Source organism: Leuciscus leuciscus, assembly GCF_965113295.1.
Source record: "Leuciscus leuciscus genome assembly, chromosome: 18".
Lineage (NCBI taxonomy): Eukaryota > Metazoa > Chordata > Actinopteri > Cypriniformes > Leuciscidae > Leuciscus > Leuciscus leuciscus.
The window spans coordinates 1,514,963-1,533,449 of NC_138742.1; the positions used below are offsets into that span (position 1 = coordinate 1,514,963).

Sequence of the window (18,487 nt, forward strand, 5' to 3'; positions counted from 1 at the left end):
GTATTTGTATTGTTTGTTTTTATGTTTCTTCAATAAAAAATAAACAAAATGACGGACAGATCTTATTTTAATGGCTAAATTTCACATTCATAAATGTACATTTTCAGGGGAAAACCCCATGTTTTATTGCATTTAAAAATGAAGTGAAGCATTACGAAGAAACAAAAAGCTTGTACACTCTTTATCTTTAAAGTATTCCTATTATACTGTTTACCTATACCTCCCCCTAGCATTTGAAATATTGTATTTTTTATATTTTAATATATTTGTATATTTCTATTTTTTTAATAAATAGTATAGCCGGACAGATAGTATGGATGATGTCACGCAGTAATGAGTGAAATACAACACCGAGCTGGAGATGCGGCGAACCGAGCGAGTCCAGACACATAGAGCCCGGAGCGACTCTCTCTCTCTCTCTCTCTCTCTCTCTCTCTCTCTCTCTCTCTCTCTCTCTCTCCCTCTCTCAGTCAGGTTTAATACGGATCTTCTGATCTGCTCCCTCAATAACCCCCCTGTCCTCCTCCAGCAGCGCGCTCGGTGTCCGAGGTCTGACCGCAGAACTGAAGCTCTCCATGCGCGGACACGGACTCGGACTGTGATGTGATCAGGCTGGATCTGGTCTCATGAGCCGGTGGTGTCTTCTGCTGTGCAATTCTGTTTTCGCTTTGAAAACTGCTGCTTGGACAAATGCATACAAATGCATTTAGGAGCTCAACGGACAAGGATTGGACAAGTTTCTCCCACAACGACAACGTGAGTAACTAACTAACTAACTAACTAACTCTCAATCTCGAGAGCCTCAGTGCACATCACAACACTTTAAAGTAAAATCAGGAGAGAACAGGAAAACAGACGCGAGTTATAAACGATTTGCATTTATTGGCGTGATTGAAATCGTGCACATTAGACAGACTCTCCTAGATAAATGTGTTCTGAGGTTTTGTGCAAACCATCTCCAACTTTACTGACACCAGATTGAGTTATTACACAGACTTAATAATGATCACAGATCAGTCTGCTTCTGAATTTTCCATATGTTGATCCGGGGTTAAATTCCTCCTGCCTTTGGAGCAAATTTGCACCAGATGAGGAGGCTTTGTGATTTACTGGTTTATTTGTTTGCATTTTTCATCTGTAACTGGCTGTCTGTTTCCTGAAGTGTAGATTTGGCTGAAGTGACAGTGAAGTACGAGTGGTTTTTTACTGTGCGCTGTTAGTTCAGATCTCCAACCCGACACACAAGAGCAGCAACATTCCTCATGGAGATGAGCATTGACCTCTAACATCTGGACTAGACTCAATGAAATCCCAACAAATCCACACATGCACCTGACTGCGATCTTGCTTATCATATTACAGCAAGTATCAAGTTAAATGCTGTTTAGTGGCTTTTGTTGCACTGTGAAAATGTGTTTCCACGCAAAAAAATGATTGTTCTGTTATCATTTACTTGCCCTCATGTCATTCCAAACCTGCATGACTTTGTTTCTTCTGTGGAAAAAGATGTTTTGAAGCACGTCGCAGTGTTTTGGACCTTGGTGCTTTTGATTTCCTCAGAAGAAAGAAAGTCACACAGGTTTGGAATGAAGTTCATGTTTGGATGAACTTTGCCTTTCCTGACCGGGTTGCTTTGCTCATAGAAAATCTGGAAATATTAGGAGACATAAGTAATGGAAATATTTCAAGGGCATGCATTTCTAAAACATTTCATCAACATCATTCTGTTGAGGGTCTTATTGGAGATGTTTGTATGCTATATCCAGTACAATTGTTCATGTCTATTCATGTCTTATCATAGCTGGAAAACTCTGAAAACGACTTTCATGAGCTTGAACAAAATGCAGTCTGTTTGATTCGGTCATAATAAATACCATTTTTGACATTACTTTAGTCACTTATTAATGCATAGTGTGCATTTGTTAAATTACCATCCAATCTAGAATCAATTAATTGGACAAAAAGTATGCAGACTGCGACTTGACGACTAAAAATGACTTTAATGAGCTTGAATATTTTGGTCATAAATACTTGTTTTGTCATTACCGCAGTTGGTTATTCATGCATAGTTTGCATTTGTTGGATGAGTGTTGATGCACATGTTTAATACACTCATTCATCCTCCAACCTGGATCCAATTAATTGGTCAAAAAGTCTGCAAACCTTGTCTTGACTGCTAAAAATGACTTTCATGAGCTTGAACCCAATGCAGTCTGTTTGATTTGGTCATAATAAATACCATTTTTGACATTACCGTAGTCACTTATTAATGCATAGTTTGCATTTGTTAAATAAGCGTCCAATCTGTAACCATTCATTGGACAAAAAGTATGCAAACTGTGACTTCACTACTAAAATAACTGTAATGAGCTTGAACAATTCAGTCACAATAAATACTATTTTTGTCATTAACGCAATTACTTATTCATGCATAGTTTGCATTTGCTAGATGAGTGTTGGAGCACGTTTAATGCATTCATTCATCCTCCAACCAGGAACCAAATCACTGTACAAAAAGTGTGTAAACCCTGATTTGACAGCTAAAAATGACTTTTATAAGCTTGAAACCAATGCAATCGGTTTGATTCGTTCATAAAAAGCACTATTTTTGCCTTTACCGCAGTCACTATTCATGCATAGTTTGCATTTGTTAAATGTGGATCGATGCACCTTTAATGCATTCATTAATGTTATTGGAAACCAATTCATTGGTCAAAAAGTGTGCAAACCCTGATCTGACAACTAAAAATGACTTTCATGAGCTTGAACCCAATGTAAATGGTTTTATTTGGTCTTAAAAATACTGTTTTTGTCATTACCATTACTTATTCATGCATAGTTTGCGTTTGGTAGATGAGTGTTGGAGCACGTTTAATACATTCATTCAGTGTCACTACACATCCTCCAACCTGGAACCAGATCAAAACTAGATTCAAAGAAAGAGTCGGTATTCAGACGTGTTCATGAGTTCATATTTGCTATGCTAACATTCACCATATCGTTATTTACAGTATACGTACAGTAGAAGAGAAGCGTTGTAGTCATTACTGTGAAAAGAAACCCTAGCAGGGTGATTTAGGACCCCGATATGAAGGGTTTTGTATCATCCTGATGGGATTGATTTTGTAATAATGACAATGGAAATGACTTTATTTGTTGTGTTGCTTGAATTAGGCTCTGAGTTTATTAAGTTTTCTATTATTTAACTAGAAAGTGCAGATACGTCAGCTCCACTTGTTCTTGATCCAAGCTTGTGTAGACAGAGAGAAAGAGAGTTTGACAGTGTTGTTTTGTATGCCTGTCGTTCTTCATCGGCGTAGACCAGCATGACCAGAACAGCGCTTGAGTAATGTAGTCACTCTCTGGCTGCAGGTGTGAGAAACCAACGCCAACAGGATCGAATATTGGCAGTCGATCAGTGAGCGAGCGATCTGGACTACGCCAGCATCTACTCTGTATGCCGAGAACACCGCCTTCGCTCTGGCAGCGACTGATACGAGCCGAAATTATGCTAGCGGTGGGAATCAGAGCGATCTGCATTAGCCACACCCTCACAAGCCCATTGGCTGAGACATTTCTGAGTGACTTCCTGATTTGTAAAGTTGTAAAGCCGATGCTAAAGCCAAAGCAGAAGATAAAGGTATAGAAGTGCAAGTAAAGCTTTACAATGGTTGCTTTGGATAGATAGATAATGTTCAGGATTGTTAAGACCAATTTGAGATGTTCAAGAATAAGGCGTCCTGTAAATCATACAGTTTCTGTTTTAACCACATAGACAAAGTCGCCTCAAACTCTTGTTTAGATTCAGCCTCCTCTGTTTCTTTCTTCCGCTGTTTTCTTTTCTTTTCTTCGACTGTGGAATGTCACACCATCCTCTCGAGCGGCACCCTGCGTTTGCTGTACTCTCGCAGAGAACTGTGGGAAAACAAATACGTTTGACCAAGTAATCAGGCTGACCAATCAAATCAGCAGTTACAACTAGGGCCCTATGAAATCCGCTTTATTTTTCTCCGAATTCTGTGTTTTCCATTTGAATCTTTCTGAATTCCATTTTTTAATGGTTTTATTACATTTTAAAAATCAAAAAGGATGTCTGATGAAACGTTGATATAAATACATGTATTTTCCTTAAAAACGTTCCTGAGAACATTTTGCAGATGCTTTTTTCCAAAGTACCTTACAAATGAGGATCATTACAAGCAATTCATCATAGAAAGTGGCCAAGGCTTGGGTTTTAAGAGTAATCTATTGTAGCCGAGAGGTTTAAATGTAGAAAAGAGCCAGTTTGTTAGTTTAAAGAGAAAGTGGTTTAAGATGTGTTCAGAGGTGTATGTTAGATCAGGTGGAAGCTGGAAGCTTTCGGGGTTAGTGTTAGTCAAATATGATTTCTAGATAGACTTCCCTCAGGCCGGCTGGTGTAAGGGTTACGAGGTAAAGTATCTCAACACTGTGACTGAATGAATGATGGATTCTCTGACTCCACATTCTTCTCTGGGAGGATTATATAACCCACCGTCAGTCCTGTACGAAGATGACGTTTCTTAGCAGACGAATCTTCAGTTCCTCAAACTTATGACCACTTTAGCATGTTAAGGCGGCTTTGAAAATACTTTTGACAGTTACAGTCAGATTTTTTTTTTAAACAAAAAAGGTTCCCGCCTTTTTGGTTTTTAAACCTGTAACTGTAAAACAGTATTTTCACTCTTCCCGCCTTTTTGTTTTTTAAATCTGTAACTGTCAACAGTATTTTCACTCTTCCCGCCTTTTTGTTTTTTAAATCTGTAACTGTCAACAGTATTTTCATTGTTCCCACCTTTTTGGTTTTTAAATCTGTAACTGTCAACAGTATTTTCACTCTTCCCGCCTTTTTGTTTTTTAAATCTGTAACTGTCAACAGTATTTTCATTGTTCCCACCTTTTTGGTTTTTAAATTTGTAACTGTCTACAGTATTTTCACTGTTCCCACCTTTTTGGTTTTTAAATCTGTAACTGTCAACAGTATTTTCACTGTTCCAGCCCTTTTGTTTTTTAAATGTATAACTGTCAACAGTATTTTCATTGTTCCCACCTTTTTGGTTTTTAAATGTATAACTGTCAACAGTATTTTCACTGTTCCAGCCTTTTTGGTTTTTAAATCTGTAACTGTCAACAGTATTTTCACTGTTCCAGCCCTTTTGTTTTTTAAATGTATAACTGTCAACAGTATTTTCACTCTTCCCGCCTTTTTGTTTTTTAAATCTGCATTTTCATTGTTCCCACCTTTTTGGTTTTTAAATCTGTAACTGTAACTTAAAACTAACTAATCATGCCGTCTCGACTCTTTAGCGCCACCTTGGGTTGAGCCGTCAAAGTGTCCGATTCCAGTTGAGCATTCAGTGTTCCTGTTCTGTTATGAATCAAAATGCTGGGTATCAAATTGTTCGTGACTCAAAAATTATTATTATTTTCATTTATACACACAATACTGTAAATAAAATGAAGGGCCATTGAAGGGGAATCCGTATCAGCTTAGGAGTTTAGCTCCTCTCGTTGACAGGATAATAACCGTCGACCGCTCTAAACATCAGACTCCGTTTATAAACGCACCAGATCTCCATCAGCCCGTCCCGTCCAGAGATTAAACGCTTTGTTTGGGTTTCATTTCTCATGTGATTTATGGGGAATTGATTGGATGATTGGATGGTGGTGGTTTGCTATTGGCTGATCTCATGTGAGTGACAGGTTGCGCCGCCCTTATCATCAGAGAAGAGAAGAGAAGAGATGCTGCAAGAGGAACTTATTCTGATTCACGATAACCAGGAACAGAAAAATAAATAAAAATAAAGTGTTTGTTGTTGTTTTTCCACAGGAGATTCCTCGTCTTCCTCCTGTCAACATGTGCGGCAGTGCTGACTGCGGAAGAGCGCTCAAGAGCTCAAGGTATATGCTCACCTCTTTACCTTCACATTTGACCTTTGACCTTTGACCTCTTAACCTCAGAGTTCTGCCTTTAAAGCTGCAGTGTGTTATTTGCATGTGTCCCAGTTTAATATTCAGAGCTAATTGTTTGTAATCTTTGTTGCGCTTTCAAAAAGTTTGTTGCACATTTTCCCTTTATTTTGTGAAATCGTGATGTTGATGTTTATAACATCTTAATATCTTCATGCCTTACAGTAGCATTTAGCTGATTTAAAATATACTGTAGTGAACATTTGAAGTGGATCAAAAAAGTTCATCAAGAATGGGTATTGTTATAACTTTGATGAAAGGTTTTGATCCACTTCAAATGTTGACTACTGTAGTTATATTTTATGGTAATATAAATAATAAATCAGTTTAGATTTGCTCTACACTTTGTGAGTATACTGTATGATTGCAGATCAAGTTTGATGTATTATATATATCCAACTTTATATAGAGTTTACATTTTTGTGATGTATAAATAATCACACAGTCAAGATTTGCTATATTTTGTATCACTCTTTATGTAAAGCTATACTTATACTTCCGTTACTGTTTTGGCTTTTAATGAAAAATCAACTTTCAAGCCCAAAGCAACAGTCTTTCATAATTATATCCAGTTTTAAATCTGTGTTTATTCAGAGTTCTTCTGCAAACAGAGTCTTTTGACTGTTTGTTTTCCTGCCGATTGTATTTCTGTTTCTACGGAAACACTGATCTGCCAGTGCGCATATTTGACTGTTAATATGAAACTGAGACTGTGTCAAACGTCTATGTAGATCGGAAATAAACACACAGAGAAAGAGTGATGGAGGAGGAAAGCAGCCGCGAGCAACGAGCAAACCCATAAAACATTTTACAGGCATTAAATAGCCATTTGTGTGTATATTAATGCTTTTATTTGAGCTATAATATATGATTGGCTCTCATGTAGGCTAATGCATTGCAATCAGTGTGAATTACTGAAGACTTATAAACAAATTAAGCAGTGCATGTTCCTTTTGTGAATGAAGTTTACATTTACATTCATGCATTTAGACCTCCACGGACATACGGAGCCTGTAAAGGGTCATGGTAATGGAAAAAATATGAGATGGAAGAAAAAACATTTCTCTTGCAGAGAAACATTGCGTTCGCTTGCAAAAACTCTTGTGTTTTTCAGAGAAACTTTGCGTACACTCTGAAAAACTTTTGCGCTTGCAGAGAAACTTTGCTTTTGCTTAAAAAAAATCGTGCGTTTTTTAGAGAAACTTTGCATTCGCTCTGAAAAAATGTTTGCGTTCGGCGAGAAACTTTGCGTACACTTGCAAAAACTCTTACGTTCGCCGTTAAACTTTGCGTTCGCTCAGAAAAACGTTTCAGTTCGTGGAGAAACTTTGCTTTGGGTTCGCCGAGAAACTTTGCATTGCGTTCGCTGAGAAAATTTGTACTTGGAAAAATATTCGCATTCGTCAAGAAACTCTGCATTTGCTCACAAAAACGATTTGCATTCATCAAGAAACGTTGCATTTGCTTGGAAAAACTTTTGCATTCGTCAAGAAACGTTGCGTTCACTTGAATAAAAACATTTGCATTCGTCAAGAAAAATGTGAATTTGCTTGGAAAAACTTTTGCATCCGTCAAGAAACTTTGCGTTCGCACGCAAAAACTTTTGCGTTTGCCGAGAAACTTTGCGTACCCTTGAGGGAAATTCCTCCCATCAATTTTTTTCCATCACCATGTCCCTTTAGGGGCTCTGTAGAAACACAAGCAAAAGTTTAGAAGTGTGTGTGTGTGTTTGTGAGATTTTACTGTAGAGTGAAGGGAGCAAGTTCAAAAGGAAGGAAATGTATATTAAATACTGTTATAAATATAGTGATATAAATATAATAATGCAAATATACTGTTGTAACATTTATTCGGAACTATAATTCATTAGTTTAGAAGTGTGTGTGTAAAAGTTTACTGTAGAGCGAAGAGAGGAAGTTCAGGAGGAAATTCGGAAGCAGGAAAAGGAACGTTCAAATGGAAAGAATTGGTGTAAGTAGATCTGCTGGCTGTGAACGTGCCGCTCTTTCTTCACTGAATTGGTCGGCGTGTCTGTTCTTGCGCTCTGAGCGACTCTCTGTCTCTCAGTTTTCTCTCGCTCTAGTCTTATATCCATAGGGCTCGTCTCTCCCGCCTCTGACTGTACGGATGAGATACAGTATGACTGCAGAAGGAAGACGATATAAACGTCTGGTTTAGATGGACTAGCAGGTCAACCAGGTTAGGCTGTTTTTCTCCTGCAGGAAACCCGATCTGAGCTAGCGGGAGTATTTTTGGGCATTTGCCTTTATTTGTGTGAGATGGAGAAGATAAAATAAGAGAGATATTGAGGGGAACACAGGGAGCAGTGATTCTGACTGGGTGATACATAGCAAATGTAATATATTTAGATGGCCATCTAAATATACAGTAATTGTGAATATCTCGATTTATTTAATATTTTTTTATTAGGTCATCAAGTTTCCTAGAGAAGAGCATGTCATTGTACTAATTTCACAATTCATTCTTGACTTTCTTGACGTTACTCGTCAGCTTGTTCAGACAGAGATGTTTTAATAGCGTAAATAGAAACAATGACATTACAATTGGCAAGTTCGATTCATGAATCACTCCAAACGGTCTGATTCAGTGCAATTCAAAACTTTTCAGAGATTCTTGGCATCTTTTGCAGATTTAGATCATATATAGTTGATATATAATGATATAAATATAATGTAAATATACTGTTTTAATACTTATTTGTAACAGTAAGTCAATATTCTTACATTGTATGTGTTCAAAAAGTTCAAAAGTTCGAAAGAACAACATTTATTTAAGATATAAAGCTTTTATAATATTATAAATGTCTTCATTGTCACTTTTGATCAATTTAATGATAGTATTGTATTACAACACACATACGCACACACACACACACACAAATATTAGCATTTGATCTTTATCTGAAACCATCACTGAAACACGGATGGTATAAAGATCAAACGCTTGCTGAGATACAAAACACATTCTGGCTGCTGTTCAGGCTGTCATTAGGAAGAAAAGACTACACATGCTGCTAGAAATAACTAAAACACCTTCAAACAATAGAGGACAGCCAGCAGTAAAGATGTTACACAAGCACACATGAAATATGATTACACAACATCCTGAAGCCTTGAAGTATATCATTAGAAACCTGCTTTACTATCATTACACTGCATGCTTATAGAAGATTGAAGACTGGAATTGTGTTCTGTCTACTAGCAACGCTTAGATTTTATTCCCAGGAAATGCATGAACTGATAACATTGGTTGATGAATGTTCTAAAGCGTGTGATTATTCTCCAGTAAACGCACTGCTAAAGTAGTTCCAGGTCGGTTTGACCGCTTTGCCATTCCAAATCACTTCGCCATATGATTTCTGACCAGGCAAATAAATGTAAACTATTTCCACGTTTTCCCCACTAAATTACCTTTTATTAGCACGCTTTCTGTTCAGACACACACTCGCAAATAAATAGTTTGCAAATGAAAAGCTACATGACATTTCTCTGTATCGAGGTGTTGACATTGCTGTTTTTGAAGCAGTTAAACTTTTAGCCTTGCATTAAAAACACCTCGTGTGCATTAATTTTTAATAATTCAACAGTCCGACGTCAATCATTCATGTAGGTCGCTTTAGATAAAACGTCGGCCAAATGCGTACTTGTAAATATTTTTGTAAAAAGGTGAATATTTACTTTAAACAGTATGTGAATTTGCTGTATGCATTAATGTGTGATTAGAGATGCCTAAATATGCTGAATGCAAAATAGCAAAAGTGAACCCTACAATGCAATGAGTGCATGTTGCTGCTGTTGCTAGGGTGTTGTGGGTGCTTGGCAGCGCGTTGATGTGTGGTTGCTAGGTTGTTCTGTTTGGTTGTCTAGGCAGTCTTTTAGTGGTTCAAGTTGAAAAAGTCTACCCTTTTAAAGTCTCTTTGGAATTCTGGTCTCTGTCAGTGTAAGTCATTGTTAGGCACTAAAGATGGCCAGAGTGCAACCAATCACCGCAGGGATGATTTCTCTGCCTCTCTTCATGGTTGTTTGTGATGGCGTCATTCTAAAAATAAGTTATTGGCTGTTCGAGGATCTATTTGAACCACCAAAAAGGTGAAAGTTCACAGGGTCGCCCATGTGCAACCAGTCAGAAACATGGCTGGCTGAGCTTTGAAGTGTAATTCTCTTTTTTTTCATGGTTGTTTAAGATCCCGTCTGTTTTTAAACCCACGGTGAATCAGTTTTCAAGGCACAGTAACGGCCTGCGCTGAACTTGTAACACAAAGAACAGAAAGCGCGAAAGGGAACAGCCGTAACTTTGTGCCTCTGCTGTTGTTGCCTTTTGCTTGTCATCTGTTTAAGCCTGGGCTGAATAAATTTGTTCAAACTAAAACAGAAAGTCTGGATTAGTAATGAAAGTGCCTGTTGCCAGAGCAGTTCCTTCGAGATCTCTCCACGGACATTCTCAAGCCATGTAAAAGCTTGTCTGTGTTTGCTGACAGGAGGACAGACGATCCTGCTCACTTGATCTCTAAAACAGACTTGCTGTAGTTCTCTAGGATGTGCTCTGCTGACCTCAGGCTATACTTTATGATGCATCCCTAAAGTGCCAGCCTCATCAGCCCTGTGAAAGCCTCATCGACACCACAGCCATCCGCACTGATCCTCAACAAACTCGTCTCCATACCGGCGAGATGACTCCGACTTCCACACAGATGGAACTGGATAATATTCTGAATGTTCTGATCCAATCTGACTTCTGACCTGTAATGCTGCCTGGATCATAATCACACACTGTTCGCTCGTTGGCCAGAGGAGAACTGAGCGACTGAGTCTGGGTTCTCCCAAGGTTTTTTTTCTCCAGTCTGTCACTGATGGAGTTTTGGTTCCTTGCTACTGTTGCCTTGGCTTTTGGCTTGCTTAGTTGGGACCATTTAATATTCAACAATATTATTGATCTGCCTTACTTAAGGTGGACGATGACACAATTGTCTTCTAGAAACAAACTTTGTTGTATTTTCATGTTATCACTGTGAAGCTGCTTTGATACAATCTGTATTGTAAAAAGCACTATATAAATAAAGGTGACTTGACTTGACTTGACATGTATTTAAAGGTGAAGTGTGCAATTTTTCCAATGTTAAAATGCGTCTGTACTAGCTTAATAGGCAGACAGCAAGTGAGCCATTTGTAGGTTGATTCTCCTGAAAGTGTAAAACTGAGACTCTCTGGTGCTATATTAAACATTGTTCAGTGTCCCAACCAGCCCGACACAGCAACATTGATTGCACCAATGAGTGTTGGTGCAGGACTATCTGTTGGTCTGTTTTTTTTGCAATTCTGTTTGGTGACTCTAGTGGTGCAAATTGAGTTTAGACAAGTTGACTTCCACCTAGAGTTAATTCCTTTTAAGTTGGGTGCAAATGGGAAAGTCTTGATTAGGAACAAGCATTTAGCTGTTTCTGCACTTTAAACTGGGATACAAGAAAGTTTTCTAACATCATGTGTGATACCTTTAAATTGAGTCTAAACCAGGAATCTAGAGGGCCGGTGTCCTGCAGACTTTAGTTCCAACCCTAACCTTGTTCCTTGTGTTAGATTAAGGTTGTAACTAAAGTCTGCAGAAAATGGGCCTTCCAGGACTGGAACTGAAGAGCCTGTGTCTAAATTAAACAGAAATGACAAGGAATTAGTTCCTCCAAAAGCATCCTTTCTCCTCTCCCTGGCCACTCAGATGCGCACAGACTAGTAACATATGACAGAAAAAGACAGAATTGTCTACACTGAAAGAGAAAGGGAGAAAAGAGATGTGTGGTTTGAGACCGCACCTTCCTCTCATTCTCTCTCTTCATCTGGACCACAGATGCTAGGACTATGCAAGGGCTTATGGGTAATTTGGGATATGATGATGTCAAAACACATTCATACATTCATTTGTGTGGTTTTTATTAAAGAGGGCCTCAAATTCATAAAGTGTTTTATGGTGACTGTCAACCAAATTAAATAATTTAACAGATTTAAATTAAATTTGTGGCCTAGAGGTTAGTGCATGGAGTTGTTGCTAATCCTTTTTTAGATTAGAGGTTTGAACAAACTTGGGACACTCTATCATCATGTTAAAACCACCCTGAATGCCCTGGCAAAACCCACCACACAACAACCTAGTCTTTATTGCAGTGTCTACCTTGCCAAACCCTGCTTACCTTTTTGCTTACAATTGTCTCTCTCTTTCTCTCAAGGTGTAGATCTTATTCATCAGCTGGGCCTTTCCGGTCACAGAGACATACACTCTTCCGGGACAGCTTACCTCACCTCCCTTGCTTCATCTCTCTCAATCCTGCCCCCTGGTGTTGGGGTTATCCTCGGACGAGATGCCCTCATTGAGGCCCCATCGTTGGGCTTGCTCCCCGCAGGCGTGGAGGAGGAGTTTTCCATCATAGTGAGTTTAAGCTCCTGGCGAGCGAACAATGCCTTTCTTTTTAGTATGCGTGATGGCAGGGACAGACTGCAGTTCGGCTTGCAGCTCCTGCCCGGCAAAGTAGTGGTTTACACAGGCGAGAAAGCGTCTGTCTACTTCAAGTACGATGTGCAAGATGGACAGTGGCACTCCTTCTCTGTGGGTGTTCGGCCACGCTCCGTATCACTCTATGCACGCTGCGGGGACGTGCAGTACATCGAGGAAACACTGACACGTTCGCAGACGCTGGGCTCTGAAGGTCGCCTCTCCGTGGGTAGGATGGACTCCAGGGCGGTGCAGTTTGAAGGAGCATTGTGCCAGCTGGATATCTACCCCTCTGCCCAAGCTGCGGCACACTACTGCGACTATGTTAAAAAACAGTGCAGACTGTCCGACACCTTCCGATCTCTGTCAGGGAGCACAGAGTCTCACTCCCCATCAGTTTCACCTTCCCCAAAGTTCCACCGCAGCTCTTCCGAATCACACACTCAGAGATTTATCCCCACTCTTGCTGATCACTCCACTACGGCCACCAACTCTGTTCCCACGGCACTTTTTGACCAGCTTTCAACCACAAGCTCTCCTATATTTCGCACTAGCACACCTAGACTAATAAAAACGTCTCCAAGACCCATCAATAAGGTGCAATCCCTGGCCTTTACTCCGGAGACTACCACCAGCCACCCAGACAAGAACCTTGACGGTGAAAATAACACAGAGAATAAGCCACTTTTTAAGAAGCCAAGAGCAACTCGGGCCACCCCGGACTTGATCACCATCATCAAGCAGAAAGAGGCCTCCAGGAATGATGGTAGATCGCACCAATCTAACAAGGAGCTTTTGCGGGCCAAGCTTAAAGTGAACAGCACCGTCCTGTACCGTGAAGAGAGCAGCTATAACCTAGTGGACCAATCCGAGGAAAAGGTCCAGGAGGGGATGCATGACGCAGAATACTCGGAGGGTTATGGATATGATGACTATGGTTTCGAAGAAGACGAATATTTCTTTGACTATGATGGATTTGTTGGTCCTAAAGGAGAACCGGGTCCTCCAGTAAGTACTCTCTGATTATCTTTCTCATGTTTTTGAATGACTTCCATAATCTTTAGAGTGCAAAATCAAGTTGCTGCAAGCCAGAGCAAAGCTCTGCTTAAGAATTTATCCAAATTACAATGCATAAGAGTTCAAGCTAATTTATGGGGTTTTCTTGGGTAGTATAAAAAGGTCTTTGAAAGAGCATGCACTTGGCTGTCTTTCTGTGGGTTATATTTAATCAGGAGTCTACTGGGCAAGAGAACAAGTAAATTATTTGTCAGTGACAGGTAGTGATTTAGAAGCGAGATGATAGTTTGTTTTTGTCCTCCCGGACTTACAGGTGGTTATAATAGCATGTTTCAAGTTGCCGCCGGTTGCCCATGCTGTAATTTGACTGATGTGCTAATTTACACCTATTTGTAATGGGGTTTGCATCACCTAGCAACAAGGAAAGGTTCATGTAATTCTGCTTTCAAAGTCATGTCAGAATAATCATGTTTACGAGATGAGTGCACACAAATGTCACCACAGTGTTGTAATCAGTAGTGGGGAAACTCTGTGTTTTCTTTCCGAGCTAGAGGCGTATCATTGATGGACATCAAGATAAGCTGTAATGGTGAATGTTGATGGTACAATTCAGCTTGGGTACTGTTTTGATGAACAGATAAAACTTGCTTGAAAATGCTACCTATTTAGCCACTTTCTGAGACTGAAATTTGGTGAACCTACAGCTCCCATCATTTTGGTCAGCATGCAGTTGATGATCGCACCACCTGACAAGGCTGTTTTGGCTCTAGTGTAACGCTTCCCATCTTTGTTAGATAGGGAAAAGGAAAAGTAATTGACATTTTCCATAGTGTCAATTTTATTCTGACCAAAATCAGGATTTTAAGCCAACATAATATTAAGAGATTAGCAAATCTGTCAAAAATGATTAGCACAAGCTTAGCTCTTGATTTGTCCGCTATGCTATACTAGTACAAAATGATTTGATTTTGTGTGCAAATTAAGTTTAATGTATGCATTTCCATTATTTGTGTGCTGCCCCAGAGAATGCTAAGAAATGTAGCTTCACTTACATTGGCTAAAGCACTATTAGCACTAGCTTAGCTCTTGCATAGCTCTGCTGCAAGAAAAAGAGCTCTGCTCCTTATCCAATCGTTTATCACTGTTAGCTCACAAAGCAGTCTTTTATAGCACGAGGAACAAGACTTTACTTAGAGTGAATTCTAAATTTAGCGAAGTACATGAAGTAAACTCTCAACAGCAGAGCTGCAGGGTGGGGCGCAGTAGTTTATCAAGTGTAGGTCAGTAGGCCACTATGAACCTCCATTCCAGAATCCCAGAATATATTTAATTACGTAAACGAATGCTTATATGAGCCAGAAGCAGATTATCTTTTTGGAAAAGATTATGAAGACGCCGCAAAGCTTCTCTAAAGTAATATTTTATTCATGTTCAAACAGTTGCTTGCACAATTAAGGTATTTGCATACGTGGTTTGTGTGAGGATATGTGGATCTTTCATCCACTGTCTTTGTGGATATTTTTGTTGGATGTCACCCTAAGTGCTCTCACTTGGCTGAGGGATAACGGTGCATTCCTCTCTTGGAAGAACTGGGGGAGGTAAACTCACCAGCTGGGACTGTCCAAAGTCAGCGTTTCATTGCACTTTCCTCTCCTGTTGTAAGTCTAATTATGCCTTGAAGGTACAAATCAGTGAATTAGATGGATAGCTTCAGTTTTGTTTCTGTAGCACAGCAATCAATTTATTCAATGTAACGTAACATTCTCATTTTCCACTAGATATTTTCCTCTACATCTCGATGTCGGCGCGCGCTGCATCAGCTGACCACCACTAAGTGACGTGACATAATAACTGCCAGATTCAAATCGTGCTTTCGCGCTATGGCTGGCGCTGAGCCAAAGACGGACGCGCTCAGCGCTTGTCATATATCACAACTATTCAGTGTTTCTGACCACATAATGATTATTTTAGGTTTCAGACATTTAAATACATATAATTTATAGCAAAACAATACATTTATAGTTTGTAAAAATACACAATGATGTCTATGGAAGCAGCAATAACAATCCATTCAAATTATATTTGCCGACGTGTTTTCATTCATTCAGATATCAGATTCATATCAGATAGACAGTGTAAGTAATAAAGTTGACTCTATTCTTCTCCCAGTTCACCGGCCACTTACTTTAATGTATTTCGGGAGAAACTGATGAATTTACGTGCTGTAATAAATCCAACAGACAGGAATCTCTGAACTGCGGCACAAACAAACATGGCGGCGCGCATCTCACGTTACAGATCAAGATCATTTATAAAGGTTTTAAACGACAAAATAAACTCACTCGCACGTATTTGAGAATCGGAATAGAAGATAGACGATGACATGGTAAGCAAGTTTGTTAATATTTAGAAATAAAAGCGCTACATCTGCCATACAGCGCTATTTTGGCTGTGGTGAATCACGTGCCGAGCATGACACGTCACCATGGAAACAAGTGATGTCTGTCAGTCGTCTATCGGCCCAACCCTAGTTGTTATGATGACATGAATATTTGTTATTCAGAAATAATAGATTTTTTATTATTATTATATATTGTGTTGTGAAGTTGTGGTACGTTTTTCTTCCATTTCAGCACATATACGCCACTTGCTTTGGTGTATAGAAGTAATTCTAAGTAACCTGTTCAGATTGCTTAACAAACTGGTACACACACTAAAAACGTTCTACGTCTTTGTTATGTTATATCAACGCTCATAATGTCGTCAGCTTTTTCTACATTCAATCGTTTAACCAACATTTAAAATAGAGTCGACAAGACAAAAGTTGCATTGTTACAGTGAGGTTAGATTGTGAGAGCTAGTGGACCTGCTTAGATTCAGCAGTGTTTTTAATGACTGAACATGTAGGATCAGCTACGGCTTTCAGATCTCTCAGAGTTTCCACAGATCTGGCCCTGAACGCAGCTGCATGGCCCCCAAACGTTTCGTCTTCTCTGATAGGCTGTGCACGACTAACCTCCGTTCCAGATGTTCCTACACACACTTCTGTCAATAAGCAGCCAAAACATAAGAGACACATTAGGAGGACAACTGTTGCTTTCAAAACCTGTGAGTCTTTGTTATGTGGTGAATAACCTTGAATAATGGAGCCATCTCAAGGAGGTTCTTCTCTGCCAGTCTCACCTTATGTTTTTGCACATTTATTTATTTATTTTTATTTATTTATTTATTATTATTATTATAATTTTTATTAATTTTTTTGTATATACATATATATATATATAATTATAATAAAATAACTAATAATAATATAATATATTATAATATATGTAAAATTATATATTTATTATATATATATATTAGAGGTGGGCTCTATGGCCTGGAGCTTATGAAACCCCAAATTTAAAATTAGAATATTGTCTAACTGATGTCTTTTCAGTTAAAAAGAAACACAACAACGATTCTTAAAATCGAGATTATGTGCTACACCACTAAGATATATTGGAATGGGAATAATACGCGCGCGCTGGTATTCAGTGATATCATGTTTCATTTTGAATTTGAGGTGGTCGAACGGATTAGTCGTGTGTTAACTTACCGAACTGTTACCCCACACACTCTGTATATAGTTTGCTGCTGCTCGTCTGACGGCTTAAACCCGAACCAAGTCCAAATAATGGATGTTGCACCGATCTTTTTCACCAGCTTTCACTTTCAGCCGTGTTTACTTAAGATGACGACGAATATGCGTTGCAGCCGGGTTTACCTCGCGGCCGCGGGTAGATTGCGTCATCATAGCTTGTGTAGTATAGAGCCATCTCCCAACCCAACTTGGAGAATAGATTAACGGCGATTTTTTTTTTATCGCGCGATAAGAGTCTCGCGTTAACGCAGCACGTTAACGCCGATAACGGCCCACCACTAATATATATATATAATGTAATATTTTTTATATTTAAATATATACATAATTTTAAACCTACATGCATATAAATATATACATATTTGATATGCAAGTATATAGATTAAAATATAATAATTATAATAATAATTGTAATATAATATATATGCATGTGTGTGTACACATAATAATATTACATGCATGTTCATTCATAATAATATTAGATTATCTATTAGATACACATAATATTATAATAATATTATAACATAGTTTGTTTATAATCTTGCAAATATATATATATATATATATATATATATATATATATATATATATATATATATACTGTATAAATATAATAATGTGTGTGTGTGTGTGTGTTTTAGTAATGCTTATTAAATTTAGTAATTAAATAAATAAATGTAGTTGTTATATTTTTATTATCATTATTTTAATCGCCCAACCCTATTACTATGGCACTATGTTCTGTTTAAGCTGCATTGAAATAATAATTCAAATTGTGTGCACTCTCATAATAGGAGTGGACGTTGTAAGTAAATGTATGTCTGATGTTGGTGTTTTGCAGTAATCCGTGTGCTTAACCATCTCCTCACCGTGGCCATCTGAGCTGCTCTGCTTTAGATAGTTAGCAGATGCACACTTGTTGCAAACACTAAGGTTTATACCTTTATAGTCTCCAACTGTTGGCAAACATCACGACTGAAGCGCTTCCATCTGTGGACACACTTGCACAGAGAGAATAAACATATGCTCAACAAACTGATATTTGACCAGGTAAATCTTGCTCTTATAGCATTACCATCATCCAAACCAGTGTGAGTTTTTAATGGCCTTTTACAAGACTTTTTAACAGAACGTTAAGCGCTGTTAGTGCTTAGTTTAGTTAGCGCTGCTCCAGGCTCATTCCTCACAGGATCATGAGCATCAGTGCAGGCTAATGGAAGCTTTCAATGGAAGGTTTTATAGATGTTGTTTAGCACTGTGTGACGAGACACTTCGTCAGTCTCTTGGTTTCTGTTTTTGATTGCCATGGAAACATCATTGGTCCAAAACCAATCTATCTAT

At 38.6% G+C, this 18,487-nt stretch overlaps 1 protein-coding gene across 1 annotated transcript in view; it reads left to right on the forward strand.

Moving 5' to 3' along the window:
• Window positions 1-437: 437 nt before the first annotated feature.
• The window catches only part of col24a1 (collagen type XXIV alpha 1 chain), a 119,334-nt gene continuing 101,284 nt past the window's right edge, over window positions 438-18,487 (forward strand). The window contains exons 1-3 of the mRNA XM_082145807.1: window positions 438-756; window positions 5,849-5,919; window positions 12,224-13,494. Of these exons, the coding sequence (XP_082001933.1) occupies window positions 701-756; window positions 5,849-5,919; window positions 12,224-13,494 (1,398 nt within the window). The 5' untranslated portion in view covers window positions 438-700. The remainder of the gene's footprint in view (window positions 757-5,848; window positions 5,920-12,223; window positions 13,495-18,487) is intronic.